At 42.2% G+C, this 27,525-nt stretch overlaps 1 protein-coding gene across 1 annotated transcript; it reads right to left on the bottom strand.

Moving 5' to 3' along the window:
* Positions 1 to 2,881: 2,881 nt before the first annotated feature.
* LOC141933130 (myosin heavy chain, skeletal muscle, adult-like) lies at positions 2,882 to 27,268 on the bottom strand. Its single transcript, XM_074847520.1, has 38 exons — positions 27,065 to 27,268; positions 26,828 to 26,971; positions 26,578 to 26,734; positions 24,947 to 24,974; positions 24,738 to 24,849; positions 24,552 to 24,644; positions 24,361 to 24,424; positions 24,170 to 24,268; positions 23,978 to 24,081; positions 23,759 to 23,897; positions 20,074 to 20,192; positions 19,823 to 19,972; positions 18,581 to 18,751; positions 17,490 to 17,796; positions 17,323 to 17,393; positions 15,807 to 15,894; positions 15,598 to 15,715; positions 14,291 to 14,414; positions 13,390 to 13,526; positions 12,926 to 13,181; positions 11,801 to 12,043; positions 11,542 to 11,718; positions 11,311 to 11,456; positions 11,133 to 11,223; positions 10,655 to 11,044; positions 10,298 to 10,424; positions 10,085 to 10,203; positions 9,615 to 9,811; positions 9,033 to 9,216; positions 8,781 to 8,946; positions 8,504 to 8,628; positions 8,004 to 8,312; positions 7,700 to 7,903; positions 7,284 to 7,409; positions 7,018 to 7,188; positions 6,827 to 6,931; positions 6,591 to 6,686; positions 2,882 to 3,034 (listed from the first exon to the last, which is right to left on the bottom strand). Exons 1-38 carry the CDS (start codon positions 27,266 to 27,268, stop codon positions 2,882 to 2,884), a joined length of 5,814 nt encoding a protein of 1,937 aa, XP_074703621.1.
* Positions 27,269 to 27,525: the final 257 nt, after the last annotated feature.

Below are 27,525 nucleotides of genomic sequence, written 5' to 3' on the forward strand. Positions count from 1 at the left end.
TCAAAAATTACATTTACAGTATATCATCACCCAAGTTTGACATCTCATATTTAGTTTCACCTCCCAGGCTAATAGGAATTATCTAATAAAGTAGTGGAACTAAGAAAAAATGATGGATGAATCATTATTTTACTGTGCTCTACTTCTTTGACTGTCTCATTTGACATCTGAAAATGAAAGTCCTCCACCTCTTGCCTCCCATCCTCTGAGCAATATTTTACTTTTTTTTCTTAGGAATTAACAAGAAAACCTGATGATATGAAGAGACAATACTCCAGTATTTCCATAGGAGGCAACTTCAGATCCACACAGGCAATACTGCTCTAGCCAACTGCTATTTAGTATCAAACTTCCCACTTCTGACTCTGAGAACGCAGAAAAGGCCAGCCAAAAGCTATGTGAACCAAGATCATTACTCTAAAACCAGCACGGTCTGGCTGGTGGAATGGAAATAGCTCTTTAGTGGCACTGATGGATGGTGCCTTGCTGCCAGTAGATAGATGCAGAAACATCTATTCTCATACTCCTCCACAGTGTCAGCACTGCCAAACTGATAGTTCTGCTTGAGAGATGGCACAGGCATACTCTAAAGCAATCTACAGAGTTTCAGAGGGGAAATGTAGAAAAGACAAGCACATCTACTATCAGATAGTGCTCACAATCCCATAAGATCCAGTTCTCAGATCCAGTTTAACCTACAACTGTAAGTAACTAAGGTAGTAACATTAATTTTGCCTCCTAACACAGAAATACACCTGGTAAATCTTATCTGCTCAAAGAGATATGTGGGCAGACCATCTCAATGGAAGACCAAAAATCATAGCTATATAAATTATACCATGTAATCAACATATCTCCTTTAACTACATATAAACACACAGAGTGTAATTTAAGTGTCCGCTTGCTTTGGTCAAAGCCATGATCCATTGTAAATCACATTTATTATTATCATCCCATATCTAGTCATGTTGTAAACCAATCTCAGTAGGTCTAGAATATACCACACACCTGCAAGAAAACACTGACTATGAAGATAGACGTACCATTGTTGCCAGGTTTGAGAAGTTGTCCTGCCAAAATCGATATGGCTGCCTACTCCTTTGTCTCAGATATTTTAAGTATGCTTTTCCCCACTTATCCTACTTTAGCTGAATGCCAGATGTGTGTGAATTTCTTTCTGATAAACAATTTTCTCAGTAGTAAGCAGGTGTGCTCTAATTTTCACTCTGAAGATCTCCAATACATTAAAACAAAGGTCTTTACCCTTAATTTGGTCTGAAGAACTTTCCTTATACTATCTACATGCACTGAATTGGTTTTAAACCTGAGCTACAACATAGATTACACAAAGATTTCTTCAGGATTCTGCAGAAAGACCGAAGTAAGACTGTTCAGTATATGTTATTCACATTTCCCAGATATGTCAGCTGATATCAGAAAAGGCTGTTACTATCTCTCTAAAACATCCTTTGTTAGCTTATGTTTAATTCAGTTGTTCTTAGTGTATATGTTATGTTTCTCCAAGCACAGCAACAGGCTTTGATGAGTGAGATGCTCCTGTTCTCAGGCGGCATCATGCCTGGTCAGGGTGTAGTAGGTAATGGAGGCACAGCATGCTGCCAGAATCCTGCAGCTCACTGGATACTGCAATAGCCTGGTGCAGGAGTGCAGGAAAGAGCAATCTCCTGGGCTCTGGTGGGACTTGGTGGACCTTGCTGTTCTGAAGAGAGACATAAGAACTAACTAAAGCCAATTTGGATGCAAGGACCTGCCTGTAAGGATTCTTTGGGCAGGTGGCTAGTTGTTGATAAGGTTTCTTTGTTTCTATGTCTTCTCTTATCTGTTTTCCTGTTTAATAATTTAATTACAACCAGGTGATAGGCTGCTAAGCCTGACTTTTTAGTTTAGAAGCCTTTCCGGCTTTTGTGGCAGCTCATTATGAAAAGGTTTTAGGTAGTTGTGCCCCAAGCTATGGCTGACAGGAGTTCATCTTACTTGTGCTTTCATGTGGCACATAGCACAGGCCATTAGTATCTTGCAATGTGCATCCATGGCCTGTTCACATCATGACTACTAAAGGCAGGCATGGTGATTTCATCTCAGAAAGGATGTGACAGACTAGGAGGAGCACTGAGAATGGCTGAAAGGATCAACTGACGTACAGTTGTACAGTGTCACAGTGTAATATGCTAGGTACCAGTGCAGGAAACTTCTTTAATCTGCACTGTATAGATTGATATAAATATAATGAATTAAAAATAGCCTAAGAAAACCCACCTTCCTCCCCCTGTGGAAATCAACAAAATTTAAGCCTTCATCCCACAAACAGTTCTTTGCCTGAAATGTTAAAACTACTAACAGTGAAAGATCTGAGTGTAACATTATTTGATACAGCCCTGAAAAAAATGGAGAAATTGAGGACAGCATAAAAACCATATCGCAGAAAACCTGCTTAGGCTAAGGCACTTTCACAACCACTCAGTGTCAAACAATAATTTCCCCACTTGATGCTTCAATTAACACTATTTTCCATTGTCTGTCATGTATTGCATCATATGGAGTATATATATACAAACATGTATATAATGGAATATATATAAACATATGTATATGTACTTATATGTTTAATAACTTTCCATTATTATATATAAGGATACATCATAATGCAGGTATGAAATAGACAAGAGGGAAAGTTAAGGATTTAGAAAAGATTAATGAGACTGGAGAAGAAAAAGGAGGTCATTTGAAATGCTTACTGTGCCAAGATCTCTACAATCTTTATTTTCTACAATTTTCTAAAGGAACAACTACAGTTTTGAGAAAAGGGGAGGGAGCTTCACATTCTGTGCATTCCCTGGTCACTTTACAACTTTCTAGATGCTCATTCTTCTTCTTCATTTTTCCTGTAAATCTCACGGGTCTTCACTCGGAGCTTGTTGACCTGTGACTCTGCAATGTCAGCTCGCTCCTCGGCTTCCTCTAGGTCATGATGGATCTTGCGGAACTTGATGAGATTGACATTGGACAGCTCCTCCTGTGGGGGAGAGGGAGCTGTGAAAACAGAAAGGCTGACACTTCCATTTTCCTCTACCTGTAGCCTGGGAATTCCTGCAGGAAGGGGAAGGTCCATAGCCCCAATCCCCACTTTCCAGCTTTTATGTAGGCTCTTAATACAGAACTTCTCCATCTTTGTGGTTTATTATCAAGAAAATTCATTAAAAGTTTTATGGAACTCCATTTTGTCTACAGAATAATACTAAAACTGTATATTTTAACCAAATGCATGTAGCAGTAAGGAGATTGAGGACATGTACCTTATAAGAACTTGTCAGATCAGGAATTCAGTGCATCCATGTATGTCTGTTTTCAGAACTGAACTAAAAAGCAACTATTGCTGGTCCCCTAAAAAACTTCAGATATGGTTGTACTGAATTTGGTATCCTGCTTCTAATAACCCAGACTTGAAGACCTGTAGAAGTAACATTCTCTTTGATGCTCTAGGCCTTTTGAATTCTGGCAAGACATTCACCGAAAATAAATACCTGTGAATGTATACAGACAGAAAGTAAGTGTCTGTCTCAAAGAAAAGAGTAGACACCATTCACTTCCTAATCCAAACAGCTTTTAAGCCCCCTTTTCCCTCTTTCTGCCTGCCTGCCTTCAAGACCATCTACCTCTTGTTGATTGGCATGTATTTCTAGAACAGGTACATGTTACCTCTGAATGAAATACTCAGGCAATCTTGAATAGCTTTTATTTAATCTAATGACCGGACTTGAACTTCTAGGTTGTCAGGAACCTTAGGCCACCATCCAGTTCAATCTCCCACTCACACAGGGCTAGCATCAGTGTTAGATCTGGTTGCTTAGGGACTTGTTGAGTTCTGAGAATCCACAAGAATGAAGATTCCACAGCCTCTCTGGGTTCCTGTTTCAGCACTTAATCACTTTCATGGTTTTTATCCTAATGTCAGTCAGAATTTTTCTGATGCAACATGTGCCTTTTGGGTACTCATCCTTTGAATGTGCACCTCCAAGGCAAGTTTGTCTCCTTTTCAACAACATCACCTTTGAGCATTGAAGACACCAGAAAGAACTCTCCTTGATAACTGCCATGCTGGCAGTTTCCAATTACCTTCTTCTCCTTCATGTGCCTTGACATTACTTCCAGGAGGTACTGAAATATGATCTTCCCACTGCCTGAAGTAAGGCTGACTTGCTGTCCTTCCAAATGCTCCATCTTGCCCTTCTTTAAGATGAGTGCTTTTCCAGTCATCAGAGACTTTCGCCACTTGCCATAACCTTTCAAAGTTAATAGAAAAATTGCAGTGGCATCAGCCAGCTTCCCTGGCACAATCAGGTGCATCCATGTAGTCTATTGGACTCATGTATGTCCAGTTTCCGTAAGTGATTCCCAGCTCAATCTTCCTCTACAGTTCAGCTTTCCTGACTCCATCCTTTTATGGTCAGGTGATGTCCTTATGCTCCTCACACGACGCTCATCCATGCTTTCACTTTCCATACACTCCCTTTTTGTATTTGAGCTTAGTCAGGAATTGTGTGTTCAGAATATATAGACTCCTGCAAAAACTGCTTGGCTTCCTGCACATTCCTGTGCTCTGTAGAAACGGTCCTTAAAAACACAGCACTCCAGTCATAAGAGGTAGAAGACTGTGTCTGTGATCTCGAGGAGGTCTCAGCACTGCAGTGACTGTACACAGACTTCTAATTCCTCCTGCATGTTCCCCATACTGTACGAGTTTGTCTACAGACACATGAGATGGTTTTCCTGTCATGCCGCTTTCTCAGGGGAGGTGTGAGAGCCTTCCTTGTCATGCTGTCCCCCAGATAGTTCCTCCCTGCATCCATTTGTTTTTTTATTTGGGGAATTTTATTACCAACCCCCAATAAACCTAGTTTAAAGCTCTCCTCACTGAATCAGCAAGCATGCTGGCAAATACACTTTTACCTTATTTGTTCAGATAAATCCACCACTCCCCAGAAGTTCTTGTTCCTCACAAAAAAAGATGTGGTCATAAAAGACAAAGCCCTGCCTGTGACACCAGCCACATAACCAGCTGTTGACCTGAAGAATGCATCTTTTCATACCCAAGCAGTCCCCTTGATCGGCAGAATCAGGGAGGACAACACTTGAGCTCCCATGCCCTTCACTGTAGTCCCCAGAGCTCAGTAATCTCTGGGCAGCATCACTGAGTATCAGAAACTATTATCTCACAATGAAAGGGATCTCAGCAATTTACCTAGTCCTGTTTCCTTCAAAAGCAGAACCCACATGCCTAGGAGAAACAATGGTTCTATGGTTCAATCTGATGGCTAGTCAAGATTTTTAGTCCTCCACAACATCCTGGTTTAGAGTCCTTGGCAAGTAGCAAACTTCCTGAGAGAGCAGATCTGGTTTGCAGATGAGTTCCTCCACCCTATTTAGAAAGATGTGTCCAGTGTAAGCATGGATCAGGCTCACCTGGCCCAGATGCCTCCTCTGAAGAAGTGTATCTCACTTGTCACCAGATCCTGTGGATAAGTCTGTAAGTGTACATCTGTAGGTGGTGAATGTGCCTTCTCCTGATAACGGATGTCAAAAGCTTCAAGCTTCTTGGAAGTCTTCATCAAGTGTAGCCTCAGGCAATCTGTCCTTCTATGTAATACAAGGTTTGAGCTCTTGCACCTCCAGTGTCTCTCTGAGGACCTGTTGATCTGCTGTTTGGCATTCCAGAAACAACACAGCCTGCTCGCTTCCTCCTGCAGGTCCATCACTTGGCAAATCATCAGCTGGACCAGGATGTATCAGCCCAAGCCTTGGGAAGAAAAACTGTGCACTCTGGTAAGACAAATCTGTTTTTCTTCAGGAGCTCCATTTTGACTGAGAACTCTTGAAGTGCTGGGATGATTGTTCCACCTGGTGTTGGAAACTGGCATGTTGCCACCATTTCTGGACCACTTCTAGCAGTCACCAACAAACTTGATCAGCACATCTGGGTCCCTCATCTGCATAAAATGCAGCATGAAGTGCTAAATCACCCTGGTCATATTCCCTAGAAATGGTATAAATAGCAGCACAACAGCCTTCTAAGACTTCAACCTACTTTTTCTCAGAGGTACCTTTCCATATAATATGTAACTTTCAGAAGTCTAGCATGGTTATCAAAAACACATTTCTATTAGGAAGGGAGAGAAATACTATATAAAACCATGGTCTTTAAAAAAAAAAAAACAAAAAAAACCCAACCCAACAACAACAACAAAAAAAAACAACTGCAACCAAACCCAAAAATATTATATTCGTTACATAGCTTATAAGAAATTACTTATTTGTTGAGTTCTTGTGAAAGAGAATTGAGGATTATTTACATCAGAAAATAATTTATAAAGTGATACAGTCTTCATATTATCAAATATAACTATTTGCTTATTATTCTGTGAATCAGTCCTGATGATATATTATCAAACCTGAAACATAACATGATTAAAAAAAAAAAAAAAAACCAACTCATAAATTCCCCAAATCATTTCATCAACGCCCAAATTTCCCCCTTTGAAAGTGTCATCACCACCATTCAGAGTGATACTTACAGCCTCCTCAGCTTGTCTCTTGTAGGATTTCACCTTCATTTGCAGCTTGTCCACCAGATCCTGCAGCCTGAGAATATTCTTCCGGTCTTCCTCAGACTAAAGTGATTGGTAAGCAGGAAAGAGCGTGAGCTGTTTTCCCCACACCACAAAATTACATTTCCCCTTGGAATTCATGTCACAAATCTTTGATTTCCTGGGATTAGAGTGTGTGAGCCCAAGGAGGCCTCCTGCCTTACCTGGTAGGTCAGCTCCTTCACCCTCCTCTCATACTTGCGCACGCCCTTCATGGCTTCAGCGCTGCGCTTCTGCTCGGCATCAACCTCCCCTTCCAGCTCCCGCACCTGCAATGAGAAGCCCGGCTTTGGAGCTTCCCTGGTGGTTACTTACGTGACACGTTCACTCACACACAACTAAAAGCCCTACGCACTCTGGCCTCCAGCTTCTGGATTTGCTTCTTGCCTCCCTTCAGTGCCAACTGCTCGGCCTCATCCAGACGGTGCTGCAGGTCCTTCACCGTCTGGTCCAGGTTCTTCTTCATCCTCTCCAGGTGGGCACTGGTGTCCTGCTCCTTCTTCAGCTCTTCTGCCATCATGGCTGCCTGATGAGAGCAAAGGGTGAAAGCCATTTTGGGGCTGGAGACGTTCTGGGGGAGAACACATCCACCATTAGCAGTGAAAGGAACCCCCAGCTCACATCTGTGACGGCCTTCTTGGCCTTCTCTTCAGCATTGCGGGCTTCCTGGATCGTATCCTCCATTTCACCCTGAATTTGCACAATGTCTGTTTCCAGCTTCTTCTTGGTGTTGATCAAGCTGGTGTTCTGTGCAACAGGAAAGATACGATTTTTTTTATTATGAAACTTGCAATACCAAATGTACAGCCTGAACAAAGACTTTACTGTTTGAGCTTGAAATTCAGAATCTGGAATATTTTTTAAAATGGTTGTTTACAAAATGTCAGCGGTGGGCTCAGGTGATGGGTTGTGAGCATACCTTCCCTCGTAAACTGCAGTAGAGAAGCTGTTCTAGACCATTCTCACAACCTGATCTCTAACACACAGAATTATTGTGTGTTAGGTCTACATGACTGGTTTTCACACAATGCCCTTACCTGGGTATGGAGGAGCTGCACTCTCTCACTTGCATCCAGAAGCTCCTGCTCAGCCACCTTCCTCGACCGCTCCGTCTGCTCCAGGGCTGCCCGTAGCTCCTCAACTTCAGCCTGCAACAGGTTTGCTCTGCGCTCCACCATGGCCACCTGCTCCTTCAGGTCCTCCTGTGTCCTGAGAGCATCGTCCAAGTGTATCTGGGTATCCTGTAAAAGAGACAACAGAAATTACAAGGTGGCACAACACTCTTGCGTTTTAAAAATGTAAGGAGAGACATTCTTCTATACGCATCTTTGCTGAACAGACCTTGAGCACTGCCTGCGTGTTTCTCAGGTTCTTTTGTGCCTCTGCAGCCACGCGGTTGGCATGGCTCAGCTGGATCTCCATTTCATTCAGATCTCCCTCCATCTTCTTCTTCAGCCGCAGGGCTTCGTTCCTGCTCCTGATCTCAGCGTCCAGGGTGCTCTGCATGGACTCCACAATTCTGAGGTGGTTTCTCTTCATCTGGTCGATTTCCTCATCTTTCTCTGCAATCTTCCTGTCAATCTCAGATTTCACCTGGTTGAGCTCAAGTTGGAGGCACTGTATCTTCCCCTCTTCATATTCTAGGGAGGCCTGGACAAGTGGACACAAACATTTGTAATGTCAATAAAGTTACTGCTTGCTTCCTGGGTAATTATAGAATATTTCAGGAGAATTCAGCTGGCTGCACTGCCCAGCTAGAACAGAGGGGACCAAGATTTTTCAGCCATATTTCCCCATTGCTCATATTTTTAGTGCAGACACCAGTGATTGTAAGCATGTACCTCAGCTTCCTCTAGAGCAGCCTGGATTTCAGATTTCTCCTGCTCAATCTGCTTCTTGACTTTCTCCAGCTCACGAATCACTTTTCCTCCCTCTGCAATCTGCTCTGTGAGGTCAGAAATCTCCTCTGCAAGGAAGGGTGAAAAGTGGCATGGTCAGGCACAGAGCTGAAGGGGAAGGGCCCTGCCACACCACGGTGACAAGTATCTTTGCAGACCTGCAGGCGGTAGTGGTGGACAGGGAGAAAGCCCTGCCAGGAGCAGAGGGCCAGGGACTTACGCTGCAAGTTCTTGTTCTCACGCTTCAGCGTTTCCAGGTGGTCCAAGGACTCCTCATAGGCATTCTTCATCTTAAACAGCTCCGTGCTGAGAGAGCGAGACTCCTTCTGGGAGGCTTCCAGCTCAGCCTGTGTTTCCTCATACTTCTGCTTCCATTCTGCCAGGATCTGAAGAGAAACGGGGTGTCAGTATGGAGGTGGCAATCAGGAGGACATGCTCTGCCCAGGAGCCCCGGCGCTGCAGCCCAAAAGACCTTGTCAAAGTTCTTCTGCTTCTTATCCAGAGCTGCACAGGCAGCATTAGATCGCTCCACGTCAATCATCAGGTCCTCCACTTCATTCTGCAGCCTCTGCTTTGTCTTTTCCAGGGAGGCACATTTGGCATTCACAGCCTCAACGTGTTCCTCTGCATCCTGCAGGCGCTGTGCCAGCTTCTTCCTGGAGGAGATAAGCGCAGCTCCAGGTTAGAACTTAGAGGGGAGACAATTTTCGCAAGAGGTCAGTTGGCCACTTTGGGGGCTTCGAGCCTAGCGATTTTCACAGTGGTTTTTCTGTTCCAAGATTACATCCAGCCTAAAGGGTCTATCACCTCCTTGTCCTAGCGCCTGCTGTGTATTCACCCTGTCTTAGCATTTCTAGCTAAAAGGCTAAGTTTTTCCTTCTAATCTACACTTTTTCCACACCAAACTTTCCTTTCTCTCCCTCTCTTCCCTCTACCATGAAGGCACTATATCCCTGCCTTCATCCCACCCCTGTCCTAATGCACTCTAAAGGCTCCAATTTCCCTTGACAAGCTCAGCCTTCTCCAGCCATTTGACATCCCACGTCCCACGTACTTGGCCTCCTCCAGCTCCTCCGTACGCTGAATAGCATCCGTCTCGTATTTGGTTCTCCACTGGGCCACTTCGCTGTTGGCCTTGGACAGGGCGCGCTGCAGCTCCCCCTTGGCTTCCTGCTCCTCCTCATATTGTTCCCGGAGCAAGTCACAGTCGTGCCGAGCTGACTGCAAGCCATGGGCTAGGGCGTTCTTGGCCTGGGTAGAGAGCAGGATTGGGACAAGGAATGGTAATATCTGGGAAATCTCTTCCAAAGGGTTAATGTAACACTGCCAACATGACCACTGGGAGGGTATAGGTGTTTGCAGTGAAGGACAGATGTAAGCCTGGAGGACAAAATCCACCAATCACACCACCTGCAGAAATGAAAATCTTCTCCCAGTATGGCTTCTGCTAAGCAGACCCTGTCCCCACTAGGCAGTGTGAAGTTAAGAGTGTTTTTGTTGGCCAGATGTAGGACAAACAATCACCTTTATCTCTTCCTCTAGGTGCCTCTTGAGTTCTTCAATCTGCTGGGTGAAAGCCTGCTTGCCTCTTGACAGCTGAGAAATCAGAGCATCTTTCTCCTCCACCTGGCGTGAATATTCACCTAGGAAAGCACACAGGAAGGAAATATTTTCATTGTCGTTTGTGACTGGTTTAGGATGACCTCCCGTTCCACAGCTCAGAGGGGGCTCTCTCACCTGATTCTGTCTGCAGACGAGCTCTTTGAGCACTGAGATCATTGATCATGCGCTGATGCTCTTCTTCCTTTGTCTTAATCTCACTCAGCTGGTCTTCCAGTGCGCGGCACATCTTCTCCAGATTTGCCTGTGGAGAACACAGAGAATGAAAGAAGATTAGTATCTGGACACCTCCTTATTCTGAACAGCACGATTCTCACCAGAAAAATGTGCACGGGCATGTAAGATATTTGCTGCTCCTTGGCATTAGATCATTGGAAATACAGTTCCATACAGAGTCAGAGAGTTATATTGTAACCTGACCACAGGTTTCAGCATTATTTATTTTCAAGTTGTATTCAGGATATTTTTCAATACCTTGGCTTTGGAGACAGACTCCATGTTACTGGCCAAGTCATCAATCTCCATCTTCAGCTCACTCTTCTCCTTCTCCAGCTTCTGCTTCACTCGTTGCAGGTTGTCGATCTGCTCCCCAAGCTCAGCTGTGCTGTCCGCATGCTTCTTCCGCAGGGTGGCAGCCGTGGCTTCGTGCTGCAGCGTGGCCTCTTCGAGGTCACGCCGCATCTTCTGAAATTCTGCCTCACGCTTCTTGTTCATCTCGATCTGAGCTGCTGTAGCCCCTCCTGCTTCTTCCAGGCGCTCGCTGATCTCCTCTAGCTCCCTCGAGAGGTCAGCCCGATGCTTCTCTGCTTTTGCCCGAGAGGTTCGCTCTGCCTCAATCTCCTCCTCCAGTTCCTCAATACGAGCCTGGGGAACATTAGGGACCCTTCACACCCATGCCCTCCTCCTTCCTGACCTGACACTGGCTGAGAGAGGGCAAGGGACAGAGGCTTGCCTGCAGCTCCTTGATCTTCTTCTGTAATTGCATGCCCAGGGCTTGCTCATCCTCGATTTTGCTCTGGATCTGGCTGATTTCAAAGTCTTTCCTTTGGGCAAAGCAAACCGTGTCAGAGCTCAAAGAGAAAAGACAAGTGCACCAGCCCAGCACTCAGGGGCCCCACAGCCACACTTACTTCTTCAGTTTCTCATCCAGCTGCTGCTTATCATTTTCCAAGTCCATTATGGTGTCATGGGCCAGCTTCAGGTCTCCTTCAAGTTTCCTCTTAGCTCTCTCAAGGTCCATGCGCAGTTTCTTCTCTTGCTCCAAGGACCCTTCCAGCTAAAAAGAACAAGACCATCATTGCTCCATCAGTCAGGTTTAACTCTATACCTGTCCTGCTCTTGCTGTGTGCCTCCGTGCTTACATCATCCACTTGCTGCTCCAGCTTGGTCTTAGCTTTGGTCAGTGTATTGACTTTGTCTTCTTCTGCCTGCAGGTCATCCAGTGTCTGCTGATGGGCCTCTTGGAGGGCTTTCTTCTCTTTTGTCAGCTTGGCAATGGTCTCGTCCAGGGCTGCCATCTCCTCTGTGAGGTTTTTCACCTTAAAGAAGAAAACCATTTCTTACAAGAATTGGAAATGGATCTCTTTACCTTGAATGTGAATCCTAAAATCTGGTTTATACCTTGTTTTCTGTGGCATGTTTTTCCTTCTCAACCTTGGCCAGTGTTAACTCAAGGTCATCAATATCATTCTTCAGCTCTGAGCATTCATCTTCCAGTTTCCTCTTCTTGGCTGTCAGCTCGGCATTCATCTCCTCCTCATCTTCTGCTCTTTCAATTATCTCCTTAACTTTTGCTTCCAGCTGAAGTTTTGTTTTTATCAGCTGGTCACATCTTTCCTCAGCATCAGCCAAGCTATCTGCTTCCTGCAATAAAAATTTCTTATTACTAGTTTCAACTTGTGATTTTTTCATTCATTCAATTTTGTTGCTTAGACTATTACATACAATATAATCAGTTTCATATTCTTCACTGAAGTGATTTTTTTACAATGAAAGTCTATATAGTTTCACATACATGTTCTAGTGTTTGCTTTAGACCTTTGCCTCAGTGATCATTGCTAAATAGCCTATTAACGATTCTGGTGAGGGTTTGGAACCCACAGTCCTGACTCCCAAAGGAAATGCTCTTTCAGAAAAATTGAACCTGTATTCTCAAGATAAAGATGTCTCCCATGTTTTTCATCATACTTTGAAGCCTCTAAAATTGTGGAAATCTTTTCACACCTCTGTTTACTCTTGTTCCTATTAGAGTACTTCAGACAAATTTTTAGTTAGAGTGTGACCATATAGTCACATGTACTTTATATATATACACTACACTGTGTATGTATATACATATAGTTTATACTTTATGGATATAATTTTTTATATATACTTGATGTATACATATATAATAAACATATATATTCACACATATGTGTTTACATAGGTTTTATATATGATATCTATGTCATATATATGTTTCTAGTTTTTATATATTTTATATATACACATATACTTCTATTGAAGATATTTTCTTCTTTATATTGAGTCTGTGGGGATTTAAGTTGGAAGTCTCTCCAACCCAAATCACCTGCCAGGGCCACATATAGCATAGTTTTATGTATGGCTTTTATTTATAAATTTGAGTTTCATCATGTTTGCTCTGCAGATTAATCTGTCCTATTGGATTCTGTTCTTTGGAAGGCATGTTTGATCTTCATTTTCTACTAACCAAGAAGTGTGAAGTGCACTGATGGTACTCACAGCCTGCACTTGGAGCTGCAGATCGTTTTTCTCCTGCACCAGTTTCACCATTTTCTCCTCCAGCTCCTTCCTCTTTGCCTCAGACTTTGCAAGCTCTTCCTTGGTTTTCTCAAACTCTTCCTTCATGTTGGCCATCTCCTTCTCAGATTCTGCACTCTTCAGCAAGGGCTTGATCTTGAAGAACAGCTTCATCCAGGGCCAGTGCTTGACGTTCATGAATGCACGAACATTGTACTGGATGCAAAAGATGGACTCCCTGAAATGCAAATCAAACAGAGAATGACTGAGTCACAGAATCACAGAGTGGTTGAAGCTGGAAGAGACCCCTGAGGACAGCTTATCCAATCCCTCCTGCTCAAGCACAGTCATGTAGAGCAAGTTGCTCAGGACACATAGGAAGAATTATCAGTGTGATGCCTGCAGAAGCAATGGGCAATTACATGAACTTTAAGAAGAATCTATACCTCCTCTCCACCATTCTCTGGTACTCCACTCTCATCAGGAAGCCCCTGCACCTGGCTTGTGTGCGAGTCATGAGTTGTGCCAGTTTCTCATCCCTCATCTCCTCTAGGAGACCTATCAGCCCAGCTTTGAAGAACACCTGGAGATAGGGGATGACATAAGACACCACAAGGTCATCAAAACACAAACAGATTACATTTCCATAGGAATTACTGTTACCAAAGTCACTGAGACTTTGTGGAAGGGGAAGGTGATATTTTTATTTTATTTAGTTCTCTAAATTGACTGTAACCTCTCAGACTTTCACACCAATACACTCACAAACACCAGTGTGTATGTGCCCAGGCAGTCTGAATAATATGACTCATCTGATACACAGAAGACAAGGAATTTCAGCTACTAATACCTCACTACATCCTCTAGGTTAATCTTCATGGGCAGTCACAAACTGGTAACTGGAGAGGCTTTTTTATCTCTTTTATGAATCAATGACTTTGTAGAATGTTCTTTCACCTCAGAATATTGCTTCTTACTTCACAAAACTCAGTGAAGGCTGCTGTCCCTTTTCTTTTGTTTCCTCATTTTCTGTATCTTTTGGATACAGTCTTTCTGTTGCCATCCTCCTAGTTAACAGAGCACAGACTCTCTGTTGATGGGACTACCCTGTGGTCGTGGTGCAAGCTACATCTTCCTGCTACCAGTTACAAATGCTACCACTTTTACTGCTGGTAAACATGTCCTTGACTATTTAGGCATGCTGTTGCTTTAGTCCTTGCACTATTTTTTTTTTTCTAGTGCTTTTATGCATGTATATTTCTATTCATATTTCATTCATACCTATTTTAATATTTCTGTAACAAATCTGTAACAAATCTCTATATTTTAACCAAGTTGTACTTGTACCTTGGTATGACCAAATTTGTACTGGGTGTGATCAATGGCAATAGATCCAAGGAGCTTCTCAGAAGCTTTCTTGCTATCCATGAACTGTCCCTCTGGGACAGCACTTGCATTCAGCACTCTGTATCTGTAGGAAAAAACAGAATGTAAGGATATTCTTACTACCCAAGCCAACATTCTTTTTTAAGACAAACTTGCTAGCTTCCCAACATGGCAGGACAATGTCTTAGCTGAACCTTGATTGATTTTTTGAGACATTCTTTTATTAGATAGACATACATTTTCTGAGCAATGTGAAAACCTTTTGCTACAATTTACCCATTATAATTCTATGTGGAGTAGATGATACTACAGTATCATTGACAGTAAAATCATTGTTTTAAAAAATGGAAACAGTGTTAAATATTATAATGAATGCATTATTTAAATAACTAACACATAGAGGTTACAAAAAAACCTGCGTTACTTTGAAATTTGAGCTAGCTGAAACTGGAAGGAAACCTGGCACACTGTCTAATCTGTCTTTAAGTAACCATATTGCTCTCAGGGCCCTGAAGGCATCAATAGGTCTTAACAGCCCTGATGAGCCTCACCTAGACCTCCACCATGGGCCTATGAGCTCCATTTCAGCTTAGGCCTGGGATCTCATTTCTTGCATGAGTTACATCATAGCTGTTCTCCAACCCAGTCTCTGGCTTTGCTCTCTCAGTGGACCTTGGACCTATACTGTAGGTAGTTTCCTCTTCCATGGAGCTCTTGTACAGATATTATAGCATTGTTTCCAGTGCTGTCTCTAGCCTCATCTCCTGTTGGGACTTCCTGACAGGACTTCCTGGATGGCCCCTGGATCTAATTCAATACTTGCTTTGTCTAGGGTTGTTGATGGACCCCTTACCAGATCCCAGCTCTGGCTACTGTGTTCAGACCCTTTAGACTGCACCCTGTGGGTGGTGTTGGTGAGGGTCTGCCCTGGCATCACCTTCAGCTCCCAGTTCTCCTTCTCTTAGGGAACAGTTAGCCATTTTTGCCCCCTGATAATTGCTTATATAAATCCTATCTGTTCTTGCAACAATGTCAGGACCTTTCTAGGGAGGATACCAGTATGTCCTGTTTGCTTTCAATCAGTCATGTAATGCTATCAAAAGAACAGGTGAGACATATGGTGCTGATTAAAGAAAACAAAGAGTACTTATCCTGTGCCTACAGAAGATATATCAATGCCATAACAAGGCCCTAAATTGTCCCACCAGGTTAAGGTTGTATACATGTGGACTTAGCTATAATAAGACAGTATGCTGGAGAAACCCAACCTCTGTTTAAAGTCAGCATAGAGAACTCTGCTGGGGAATCCTTTCCTGCAAATTCTGATCCCTTCCAACACGCCGTTGCACCGAAGCTGGTGCAGCACCAGTTCATGCTCCATGACACCTAACAATTCAAAGCACAAGTAAATATTTTGGATTGCAACATAGAGATTTTCAGTATCACAGGAAAATCTTTATGTACATGAGGCTTTTACCAGGTGTTTTTATTTCATTGGGGATGATGCATCTCACAAAATGTGGGTGTGTGCTGCGCAGATTGGTCATCAGCTTGTTTAAATTCTCCTGAAGGATTATGAACAAAAGTTTATATTAGTAAATGTTTGTTCTGCACATTCACCTTTACAGTAAAACTATTATAATACCATCAAACTTGCTGGACCCATATGAATATAGTATTCTCTTCTGTTATATGAATACTGTGATAAAATAAAATGTAAAAAAGTTTGCCACTTTGCTCTGGAAAGCTCATAGACAGTGTTAATCACATAATTTTATCTGAAATATCACTATATTTGATATCTTTCAGAAATTCTATTCCAAAAAATGAGTTAATTTGAGTGAAAATTGGTATTTATTTTAAAAGCCTATTGCCTGTGTTCCCTGGGGAGCCAATTGTGAAAGATGCTTTTTTTATATGTGATTAAGAGGTAGGCACAAAGATAACAGTAGTGGAGAACTGGGCAACAGATTCCAGCTGTGTTCCAAAGTCTTGTAAACTGAACAGCTATCATTACCCCTGACTCAAATCACATCTGAGAGAGCAGATTTCCAATATTTTTAACCCATATCAAAAGAGGTGTTTTTGACATGTAAGTCATGTTTTTGCAAAGACATCTTTGGCAATGATGATGGACAACAAAACAGAAGAAAAACCAGTATGGCAGAGGCTACCAAGTTTGTCTTTTAAAACTCAATGTTTTAAGTGTGTGTTGTAAAACATGAACAATAAAACCAGGAAGAACAGGAGGAAAAGTAAGAACAGAAGGACAGCTAAGGAGACATTTATGAATGTCCTTCACCCATGAGAGATCTACACTTGCACCAGTGACTGCTCCTGGAGCCCAGACACACATGCCCATCTTCTACTCCACGGAAGGCTGGACAAGGAGACCAAGAGCAAACCAAAAGCAACTCAAGAAGAAATAGGCCATTTGAAGAATGGAACCCTAAGGTGAAGTATGAGTACTATGGTCCTGAATACCTCCAGGGAAGAACAGCAGTTTCACCTGGCAGAAACATATGGAAAAGTCAGGCAGGAAGGCCTAGGCTTGAGAAAGAACTGTTAAGCCTCTGACTTGTTAACAGTCTAGAGCTCAAGATACGGGGATATTTCATGCATACCAGACTAACAACTAGAGTATGCAGCTGACATGGGAAGGGTGAAGAAGTCATTTAATCAGAAAGGCAAAACAATCTCATTAAAAGAATAAATTTCACTTTGAAATCTAAAGGAGAGGGAAAGAAGGCTTCTAGACTATATAAGACAATTCTATTATGATAGCTGACTACTTCATTGTAAAGTAGGGGATAAAGGGATAAACTCTGCATCCACTGCAACAGAGTTTAAATGACGTGATGGATTTCCTTGCTATAAGAACTCTAAAAGAACTATGATTACAGCTTACCAAACTAGAACCAAGAGCTATTCAGATTTCAAGGGAGTTTATTTTCCATTTCCAGATCAGCAGAGATAACAAATTCTGTACTTACCCGGAAAAGAGCTGAGACAGTCTGGAAAGAAGAACCCTTCTTCTTCCCACCTTTCTTGCCACCACCACCTTCTACACAATTGAAAAAAATACATAATTTTAAATTTTAATTTGTGATTCTCACTGTATATTGTGCATGGATGAACCTAAAGATTTTATAGAACTGACCTGCTTCTCCACCATAAGAGGCAAAGAGTAAGGCTAGTGTCTTCACCGATGATTTCTGGTACAACCCAATGACAGTTTCATTCAGGGGGTCCTTGTTCTTCTCAAGCCAGCCAGAGATGTTGTAGTCCACTGTGCCAGCATAGTGCACCAGGGAGAAGTGGGCTTCAGCCTTGCCTTTGCCAGGCTTGGGCTTCTGGAAGTTGTTGGACTTGCCCAGATGCTGGTCGTAGAGCTTGTTCTTGAAAGAGGTGTCAGTTGCCTTGGGGAACATGCACTCCTCTTCCAGGATGGAGAAGATGCCCATGGGCTAGAAGACAGCACAAGAAACGCAGATGTCAAATTTGCCTTCTGACACAAAGGTGGCTGCACTTACCTCAATAAAGTATGAAATTACAAATAAAGACTGTGATATCAGTAAGATGATACTGCTGTATCTTTTCAAATCCAAATAGCAGGGTTAAACATGGATACTTACCCAGTTTACTTTCAAAGGCTCAGTGACTGATGGAAATTTACATTAATTTGCCAGAAAATTTGAAAAATAAAGTTTAAAATATCATAACCAAAAAACCCCTTGGTCTAAGCAGCTGTCAGTGTATGGATATGTCTTAATAAAAGCACTATTTTCTCAAGATCCTCATAGTCACTGAATGCCGTGTCTTGTAATGAACCTGACTGCTATCTTGTTGCTCTAATTGACGCACATGAGAGGATGACTATCAACTGGAAGTTGTGAAGTTCCATCTTTTACATTGCAATTTTTTTTTTTTTTAAATTATCCATTTGTGGCTGTAGTGCTAGGCAGAAATGCATTGATCAGAACTTGAGAAACATGCAGGCTCTATAATGGAAACTACCTCTACCTGTTACGAAAGAATACCATTATTGAGGGCTTTGCAGTGTTTTGGCTCTTGAAAAGAGCTTCTCCCATGAGGCTGTTGAAACCTCACAGATAAAATAAGCTATGTAGTCAGGTATTTTGAATAACTAAAACTGAATGCTTGGATGAGAATGTGAAGAGTCCTCTGAAAACTGATGTCAAGTAACTACAGAATTCCCACATGCATAATGCCCCTGAACAGGAAAGATACCTTCTCAATGAGCTCAATGCAGGCAGCCAGGTCCATCCCAAAGTCAATGAAGGTCCATTCAATTCCCTCCTTCTTGTACTCCTCCTGCTCCAGCACGAACATGTGGTGGTTGAAGAACTGTTGCAGTTTCTCATTGGTGAAGTTGATGCACAGCTGCTCCAGGCTGTTGAACTGCAAAACACAGATGGATGCAGCTATTTTTGAACCATGTCCCTCCTTCTATAAAACAGTGAGATTTACTCCATTACTTTCCATCTCAGACTAGATCTATGGTTAGATCAGCTCATAATTCACCTGTAGCACTCTTCTACAGCATCTTTCCTGTAACAAGCATATACCAGACACAGCTGAACAGCCTGATCTGTGATTTACTTAACAACTATATCTAGTGGAAAGAGCCGATGGCAGGGCAAGTGTCCTTTTCCTAACACTGACTAGGATTATCTCACATAGTAAGTGCCTGTGGTCCAGGGAACTCTGTAATTGCATGTTTTGCATCGGAAGACTAGCACTGCAGCTCTCTTCTCTCATGTCAGCACTCTGCTCTTGTCATGCAACAATAGTATCATATGTTGAAAGAGAAGAAACTTGAGAAATTTAAATTCACAAACTTCCACAGTGAAAACTACACTATACTAAGTGCTATGCACTTCTAAATAACACCTTTGTCTTCATATTGAAGAAAGAAAGACATCAAATTCAGTTCTCTTGAAGGATTTTCTGGTATTCTTTGCAACAAATATTACTAATTTGTACAGAGTTATAAAACACATTCAGGGAAAAAAATTAGAAGGTTAGTCCCTAGGCATGTTACAACACTTCTTTCTGATTAATTTTTAATATTTCATTTATTGCATTCAAAATTTTCTCTTCTTTCAGATCAAATCCTTGGTTTTCACTGCATCCAGAAACACATAATTTTTGGTGCCCTAATACCTCAAAACTGACGTTGCAAAAAGCCTGTGTTCCTTTGCCACTATTTTCAGCCTATAATGGCCCATCTGACAGTCCTTTAACACCCACTTTCTATGCCTTAGAAGAATTTTTGTACTTCTGGAGAGTGTTATTACCGAGTTGTTCTTCATGTAAATCCATATCCTTTCTATGACCAGATGCTTCTGAGTTCCTATAAGTGCATAATCATTTTTCCACTATTATATAAAATAAACCAGCATATTTCTATGAGTTTCCTTAAGAGTTGGATGGCTCTTCTAAGAAGCATTTAACAACTGTTTTCCTTACATCAAAGATCTCGAAGCCAGCAATGTCCAGGACACCAATGAAGTACTGTCTGGGCTGCTTCGTATCCAGCTGCTGGTTGATGCGAATAACCATCCACAAGAACATCCTCTCATAGACAGTCTTTGCCAAAGCACCCACTGAATTGTGCACCTATATCAGGAGGAAGGAAAGAAAGTTACCATGTGGATCTGAAGAGAATGTTTATGATGTTAATTCAAGCCAGAGGTTCCCAGTCACCAGCTGGTTGTTACCTGCTGCACGGTTTGACCCTTGGTCACATATTCATTCCCAACCTTGACTCGGGGGTAGCAGAGGGCCTTGAGCAGGTCTGCTGAGTTCAGACCCATCAGATAGGCAGCCTTGTCAGCAACTGATAACAGAAAGAGAGAGAAGAGTCAATTATTGGATGATGCACAGTTTTTGATAAAATTATTTCAAACCAAAATGTTCTCTGAAGGCTACTTTATGAATGTGAACCATAGAATATCCTGATTTGAAAAGGACCCACAAGGATCATCGAGTCCCAACTCCTATCTCCACACAGGGCAACTTAGAAGTTAAACCATATATCTAAAAATTAAAGCATATATCTAAGAGCATTGTCCAAATGCTTCTTGAACACTGATAGGCTTGGGGTCATGATCACTTCCCTGGGGACCTTCTTTTGGTGCTTGACCACCCTCTCAGTGAAGAACTTTTTCTTAATATTCAATCTGAACTTCCCCTGAGACAGTGTTAAGACATTCCCTCACATCCTGTCACCATACACCAGAGTGAAGAGGTCAGCACCTCACTCTCCACTCGCCCCTCATCAGGAAGTTGTAGACAAAAAATGAGGTCACCCCTCAGTCTCTTCTCTAAACTAAACAAACCTAGTATCCTCAGCCGTTCCTCATATGTCACGCCCTGTAGTCCTTTCACTGTCTTTTATGCCTTCCTTTGGACACATTTAAATATTTTTATAACCTTTTTATATTGCAGAGCCCACAGCTGCACACAGTAATCAAGGTGACGCTGTATCAATGATGAGTATAGCGGTACAAAAACTTCTTTTGGCTGGTTAGATATACTGTGCTTAATGCACCCCAGAATATGATTGGCCCTTTTGGACACCAGTGTGTCTTGTTGACTCATCAACCGAGACCTCCATATCCCTTTCTGCAAGGCTGCACTCTGACCTCTTCTCCCCAGTCGAGGATTATACTGTCCCATGTACAAAATCCAGCATCTGTCCTTGTTAAATTTCACGTGGTTGGTGATTGCCCAGCACTTTAATCTATCAAGATCTCTCTGTAAGACCTCTCTACACTCAAGGTAATCAGTCGTTCCTCCTAATTTACTATCAGTGGCAAACTTAACTTAGTGTGCCCTTAACTCCTGTTTCCAGGTCATTAATAAAAACGCTGAAGAGAATTGGACCTAAAACTGAGCCCTGGGGAACATCACTAGTGACTGGCCACCAGCCAGACATTACCACATTTACTACAACTGTCTAAGTCTGACCCTTCAGCCAGTTGTTCACCCATCATACTGTGTACATGTCTAGCTGTATGCTGGATATTTTGGCCAGAAGTATACTGTGAAAGGCAGTATCAAAGTTCTGCTAAAATCCCTAAAAAACACATCCATTGCCTTGCCTTCATTCACTAGGTAGGTAACCTTGTCATAAAAGGATATTAAGTTAGTAAGGCATGACTTTCCCTTCATGAACCCATATTGGCTTTGACTGATGACTGCATTGTCTTTCAAGTGGTTTTTAGTAACTTCCAGAATAATCTCCATATTTTTACCAGGCACCGAAGTGAGACTGACAGGCCTGTAACTACCAGAGTCTTCTTTTTTACACTGTTTGAAAATTGGAATAACTTTTGCTAGCTTCCAGTTGACTGGGACCTCTCCAGATTCCCAAGACCGTTGATAAATAATTGAATGAGGTCTCACAATAACATTGGCCAACTATTTCAGTACCCTGGGATGAATCCCATTTGGGCCCATAGACTTATAGGCATTCAGTTGCAGCAGCAAATACCATACAAGTTCAAAGTCAGCTAGGAGCTTACCACTCCCCTAGTCACAGTCCTCCAGCCCCTGGGGTCCCAGGGTCCATCATTCGCTTTAAAACCGGAGGCAAAAAAGGCATTAAATGTCTCTGCTTTATCTTTATCTCTATTTGTGATCTGATCAACCTTATCAAGTAACAGACCACCGTTTTCTTTAGTCCTCCTTTTGCTGTTAACATACTTTAAAACCTCATTTATTTATCCAGCACAATACTGGCCAGCTTCAACTCCAACTGAATCTTGGCTGTATGAATTTTCTCCCTGCAGTGTTGAACAGCATCTCTGCAGTCCTCCTATGCAGCCTGACCTTGCTTTCAAAGTCCATACACTTTCTTTTTCCTCCTAAGCTCCAAAAGGAGATCTCTGTTTGGTGAAGTCACGTTCTTCTCTGCTTACTTGACTTCTGACATATTGGAATTGCCTGCTCCTGTGCTCTCAAAAGATCACTCTCAAAAAGTGACCAGTGTTTATGGACCTCCATACCCTTGAAAACAGATTCCTCAGGGGACCTTACTAACTAGTTCCTCGAGCATCCTAAAGTCCCCTCTCCCCAAATCCAAGGTAGTAGCTCTTCTGACAGTTTTTCTCATATCACTGAAGTTTTTAAATGCAATAGTTTCATGATCATTGTGGCCAAGACAGCCACCAATTATTACATTACCTACAAAATCTCTATTTACAAACAAAAGATCTATGAGGGCACCTTTCCTAGTTGGCTCCCTTAGTACCTGTATCAAGAAATTATCTTCAATGTGTTTCAGGAATTTCCTGGACCTGTTCATGTCTACTGATGATAGTCTCAGTTAACATCTGGGAAGTTGAAGTCAGCCATAAGGACAAGGGCAACTGATCTAGAGATTTCCCTTAATTCCATATAGAATCAGTGTTGCTGTCCTGGCTGGGTCATCTATAGTAGATTCCCACAACAACATCTACTTTATTAGCTTTTCCCCTAATCCTTACACAGAGGTTTTCGACCATGTTGTCCCCAACTGCAAGCGCTGTACAGCCCAACTCCTCCTGTACATACTGTGCTATCCCTCCACCTTGCCTGTCCTGTCTCTCACTCCTGAAGAGACTGTAACTATCCATCACAGGACTCCAGTCACAGGATTCTTCCCACCAAGTCTCACTTATGCCAATGACATTGTAGCTCTGGGTCTGAGTCAAAGCTTCTGATTCCTCTTGTTTATTTTTCATACTGCATGCATTAGTGTACAAACATTTCAAATGAATTCCAGAGTACTCAGTACATTGCGGAGAAGAGTGTAAACTCTCACTAGCACACCATTCCTCAGACATTGTCATGCCATCACATAGCTTATCTCTAGTAAGCCTAATTTTATTGCTTTCTCCCTTCAAATCTAGTTTAAAGTTCTTCCAATCATTCCCACTATCTCATGAGCAAAAATATTTTTCTCCCACTGATAAAGGTGAATTCCATCAGTCCCCAGCAAGCCTGCTGTCACCTAAATCATCCCATGACTGAAAAATCCAAAATTCTGCTGGTGACACCAGCTTCAGAGTCAGGCGTCGATAAAACACATCTGTCTGTTTCTTTCAACATCATTCCCTAGAACTGTGAGGATTGAGGAGAGACAACATAATGTGAGACAACAGAGAAGATCTCAGAGCCAAGAAAAACAAAAATTTAGAATTCAGGCTTAAAGACAATCAGAAGAAGACATCTAAGCAATAGATGTCTTTAGAACGATGAAGTCGTCTTCTCAAAAAAAAAAAAAAAAAAAGAAGTCTCTACTTAGAAGGAAAAAAGCTTGTCATTTAAAAAGTCCCACCTTTTCTACAGACTCTTTTGCTATTCCAATACAAAATTTTGTTGATAGTACAGAGGGATCAGTGGAAATTATCCTAATACCTTCTGTGCCATCTGGTTCTGCCTGCTCTTCACGCTGCTTCTGCTTGAACTTCAAGTTCCCATAGTGCATGACAGCCCCCGTCAGCTTGTAAATGGCTGTTTTCTCATCAGCAGTGAAGCCCAGGATGTCAATGGCACTCTGGCAACAGAATCAGTGAAATAAACCTCTGGGCCATTAAATGGAACTTTCACCATACCAATATGCTCTGCATCACTTACATCTGTAGCCATCAGCTCCTCCTGGTCATTAATGCTGGGAACGGTGACCTCACCTTGACTCACAAATTGGTAGTCATATGGGTTGGTAGTAATGAGGAGCATGTCTTAAATAAGAATAAGACATATCTGGGCATAAGAATGAAGATAAATGTTAAACATGTTCAGATTCAAACAATTTATAATACTTCCTACCAATTAGCTCCGGCTTCTTGTTGGACATGATCTGATAGAATATGTGGTAGCTTCTTTCTGCCTTGAGCTGGAAAGTGACTCTGGACTTCTCCAGCAGATCTGTCAAAGAAGGTAGAAAGAGTTAGGCACGGGAACGCACGTGGAGCTGGGCATTTAGGAAAGAATGGGATCAGGCCAGGAGAGTGTCTTACAAGTTTCAATGTCAGCAGAAGCCAGTTTGCCTGTGGCCCCAAAGTGGATTCTGATGAATTTGCCCTGTTAAGGGGAAAAAGAAGCATTTCAGCTTCGGTACATTTCATTGCCATCTCCCTATGTGAGAACACCACTAGCCCATCACTGCTGTTGTAATGAGGAGGCATTTTTGTCCAAAGCAACAACTTACAAAGCGTGAGGAGTTGTCATTCCTCACGGTCTTGGCGTTTCCAAAGGCCTCCAGCAGTGGGTTAGCGCTGATGATTTGATCCTCAAGCGTTCCCTGCAGAATGATAATTATTGCTGGTTATCCTCTCCAAAAATCATGTCAGGATCAGAGGAAAGCTTTGACTCAAACCAGCACCTATTAATTTACCTGCATTTTGCCTGATTGCTCCTCCTTCTTCTTCTCCCCACTCGCTGCAATTGTTGCAAAGTACTGGATGACACGCTTTGTGTTCACAGTCTTCCCTGCTCCGGATTCTCCGCTGTGAAACCAAAGAGAGAAGCAGAGAGCGTGTGGTCAGGCGGGAGGTCCCCCAGCACCGGGCAGCCCCACAGGGACCCGAGAAGGGGTGTACATACGTGATCAGGATCGACTGGTTCTCACGATCTGTGAGAGAGGCAGAAATAAAGAAACTTTAATGCTATGGAACAACACATAAAATACTAGAAGTGGTCTAAAAATAAGATATCATGATAGTTGTGTGACAGAAACATTTGTTTGGCATTTAAGTAACTCCCCTCAGTAATGCTCTGCTTTAGGAAAAGTTTTGGATTCTAAAAAATGAAACCTTTCAGCAAAGCTTTTTTCCTCCTTTCTTTTTCCTTTCCTTTGTTCATTTATCTTTTTATCAAATACAGAAGAATGAATGTTTTCTAACGTAGGTTTTTTCACCACCTTCATTTTATCTTTTCATTTTTTGCTAGGTTTCTTGCAAATCTTCAGAGCTAAGTAAGTTTTAAAAGTTACAGAATGAAAAAAAAAGAAGATAAAATATAAAAATGAAATTAAAATTGCAGGTTAATTTTAGGTTACCTGATAAAAGCTCATCTGCCCTGCCCCCAGCACAGAGAATCAATGGCAAGTGGGAGAGTCCAAATAATACCCTGCCCCAGCTCTTTCTGGGCCCATCAGAGGAACCATCAACCCATTGCAAACATATTCTCCCTTTCCGTACTTTAGGCAGTATTCTTTCAGTCATGTATACTCTGGCTGCAGAAGATTAAAGCAGATATTTTACCAGAAAAAGATTCCATAGGTGTATCTAAACTAACTTTATAACATAATCCTGGGAGTGGTTCCTATTCATTAAAGCCATTAACCCGGAGAGACACAAATCCATATGATTCATGGCCAGTTCCCTCTAGAATACACTGTTTGCTTGGAATTGACTAGCATTTGGAATAACCTCTGACTCAACACTCAGCACCTATAATCATATTGCCATATCTGATCTTAATTCTTTACTCACTCAAGTCCACAACACTATTCCTTACACATGCTCAGCTTCTTGTTTGCAGCATATTATTCACATCACATAGCCTTGTGTGCTCCAATTTTACCACATGACTAGGTAGGTACATGCAAGTCAAAACTTTTATCATTTTTAGTTTTCATTATTTCAACTGGAACTGTTCAGAGCTGCACTCATGGCAATCCACCCCACCATGTCCTATAGGCAGCCACGGACACTTCTACACTAAGGAACTCCTCAAATGTTTGGTAGGCTGGGGTAGCTACACACTACTACAAGAGGAGGCAACACTTTTGGCTTAAAACAATCTAATTATTTTCTTATTGTTCTTTAAGAATTAATATCTTTCTATACTGGGCCCAAAAGAAGGAGAAAATGGCTTTATTTTCCACTGAAATTATATTCCATCATAAGGCTCAGATGTGCACTGCTGGAACACTGGAATGGTTAAGTTGCTAAACCTCCTGTGTTATCATTGGGGGACTTAAATACGAAGAGGAAGAAAGATCTCAGGTGATTCACTCTACATTACTTATTGTTATAGTCCTTAGAGCTAAACACAGATTCTCTCAGTCTCAGTTTAAAGGGACATCTAGAATCTTTTGAGTAACATAATATGGGTGATCTGGGAAATGATCCTGGAAAGAAACAATCCAAACTGAGAGTTTAGACACAAGTTGTTATTCCCCTGAAAGGTGTTCATAGTATAATTGCCTTAAGGGAGTTACAGCCACTCACCAGTCAGCATGGACTGATAGGCATTGTCAGAGATGGAGAAGATGTGTGGAGGGACTTCCTGGCGCTTCTTGCCTCGGTAGGCCAACACCACCTCCGGGTTGTACACCGGCAGCCACTTGTAGGGGTTGACAGTGACACAGAAGAGACCCGAGTAGGTCTGTGAGGAAGGGAGACAGCACGTTGGCTTCCACTTACCCTGGCAGAGCAGTTCCTCCTCGCTGCCCGGAGGAAGACTGCTGCTGGTACTTACGTAGATCATCCAGGCTGCGTAACGCTCTTTGAGGTTGTACAGCACAGCGGGTTCGTGGAGGTGGGTCATCATGGCCATGTCCTCGATTTTATCATACTTGGGAGGGTTCATGGGGAAGATTTGATCATCCTTCACGGTAAGAGACTGCCAAAGAATAGAAACATGTCAGCTAAGTATGTCAGCTAAGAGCTGAAACTCAGAATAAAATGGTGTCCTTCAGCCTTGTTTCTCCCTCACCTCTCCACCTTCAGTCTTCACAGTGACCTTCCCTGATTCTTTGCTCTGGATTTTTCCTTTCACAAAGGATTCCTTAGGATGCACCACAAAGACAGCTGTCTTGGCATCGAAAGGCTTGTTCTGGGCCTCAATTCTCTCCTTTTCTGACTTTCGGAGATACACAGCTGCCTCCCCAAAGACAGCCATCTCAGCGTCTGAAGACATGGATGCAATTTATTTGGGGTACACCTGTAGAGGATTAAAATTCTCCCATCAGAGGCTTGCATTATGATCAGTCTGATGTCAACAGCAATTTAAATTATTCTTGTCCTGTCATGCCATGGCATGTTAGTCTCTCAGAGTTGTTAGCACAAATATTTTTTTGATAAACATTAACTAGATCTACCTTTAGAAAATAAAGAAAAATATTTTTTCCCATCAGCTAGTTCTAGGATACAGTTCAGAAAAGGGTCTTACTAACA

This window comes from Strix aluco, chromosome 21, assembly GCF_031877795.1.
Source record: "Strix aluco isolate bStrAlu1 chromosome 21, bStrAlu1.hap1, whole genome shotgun sequence".
Classification (NCBI taxonomy): domain Eukaryota; kingdom Metazoa; phylum Chordata; class Aves; order Strigiformes; family Strigidae; genus Strix; species Strix aluco.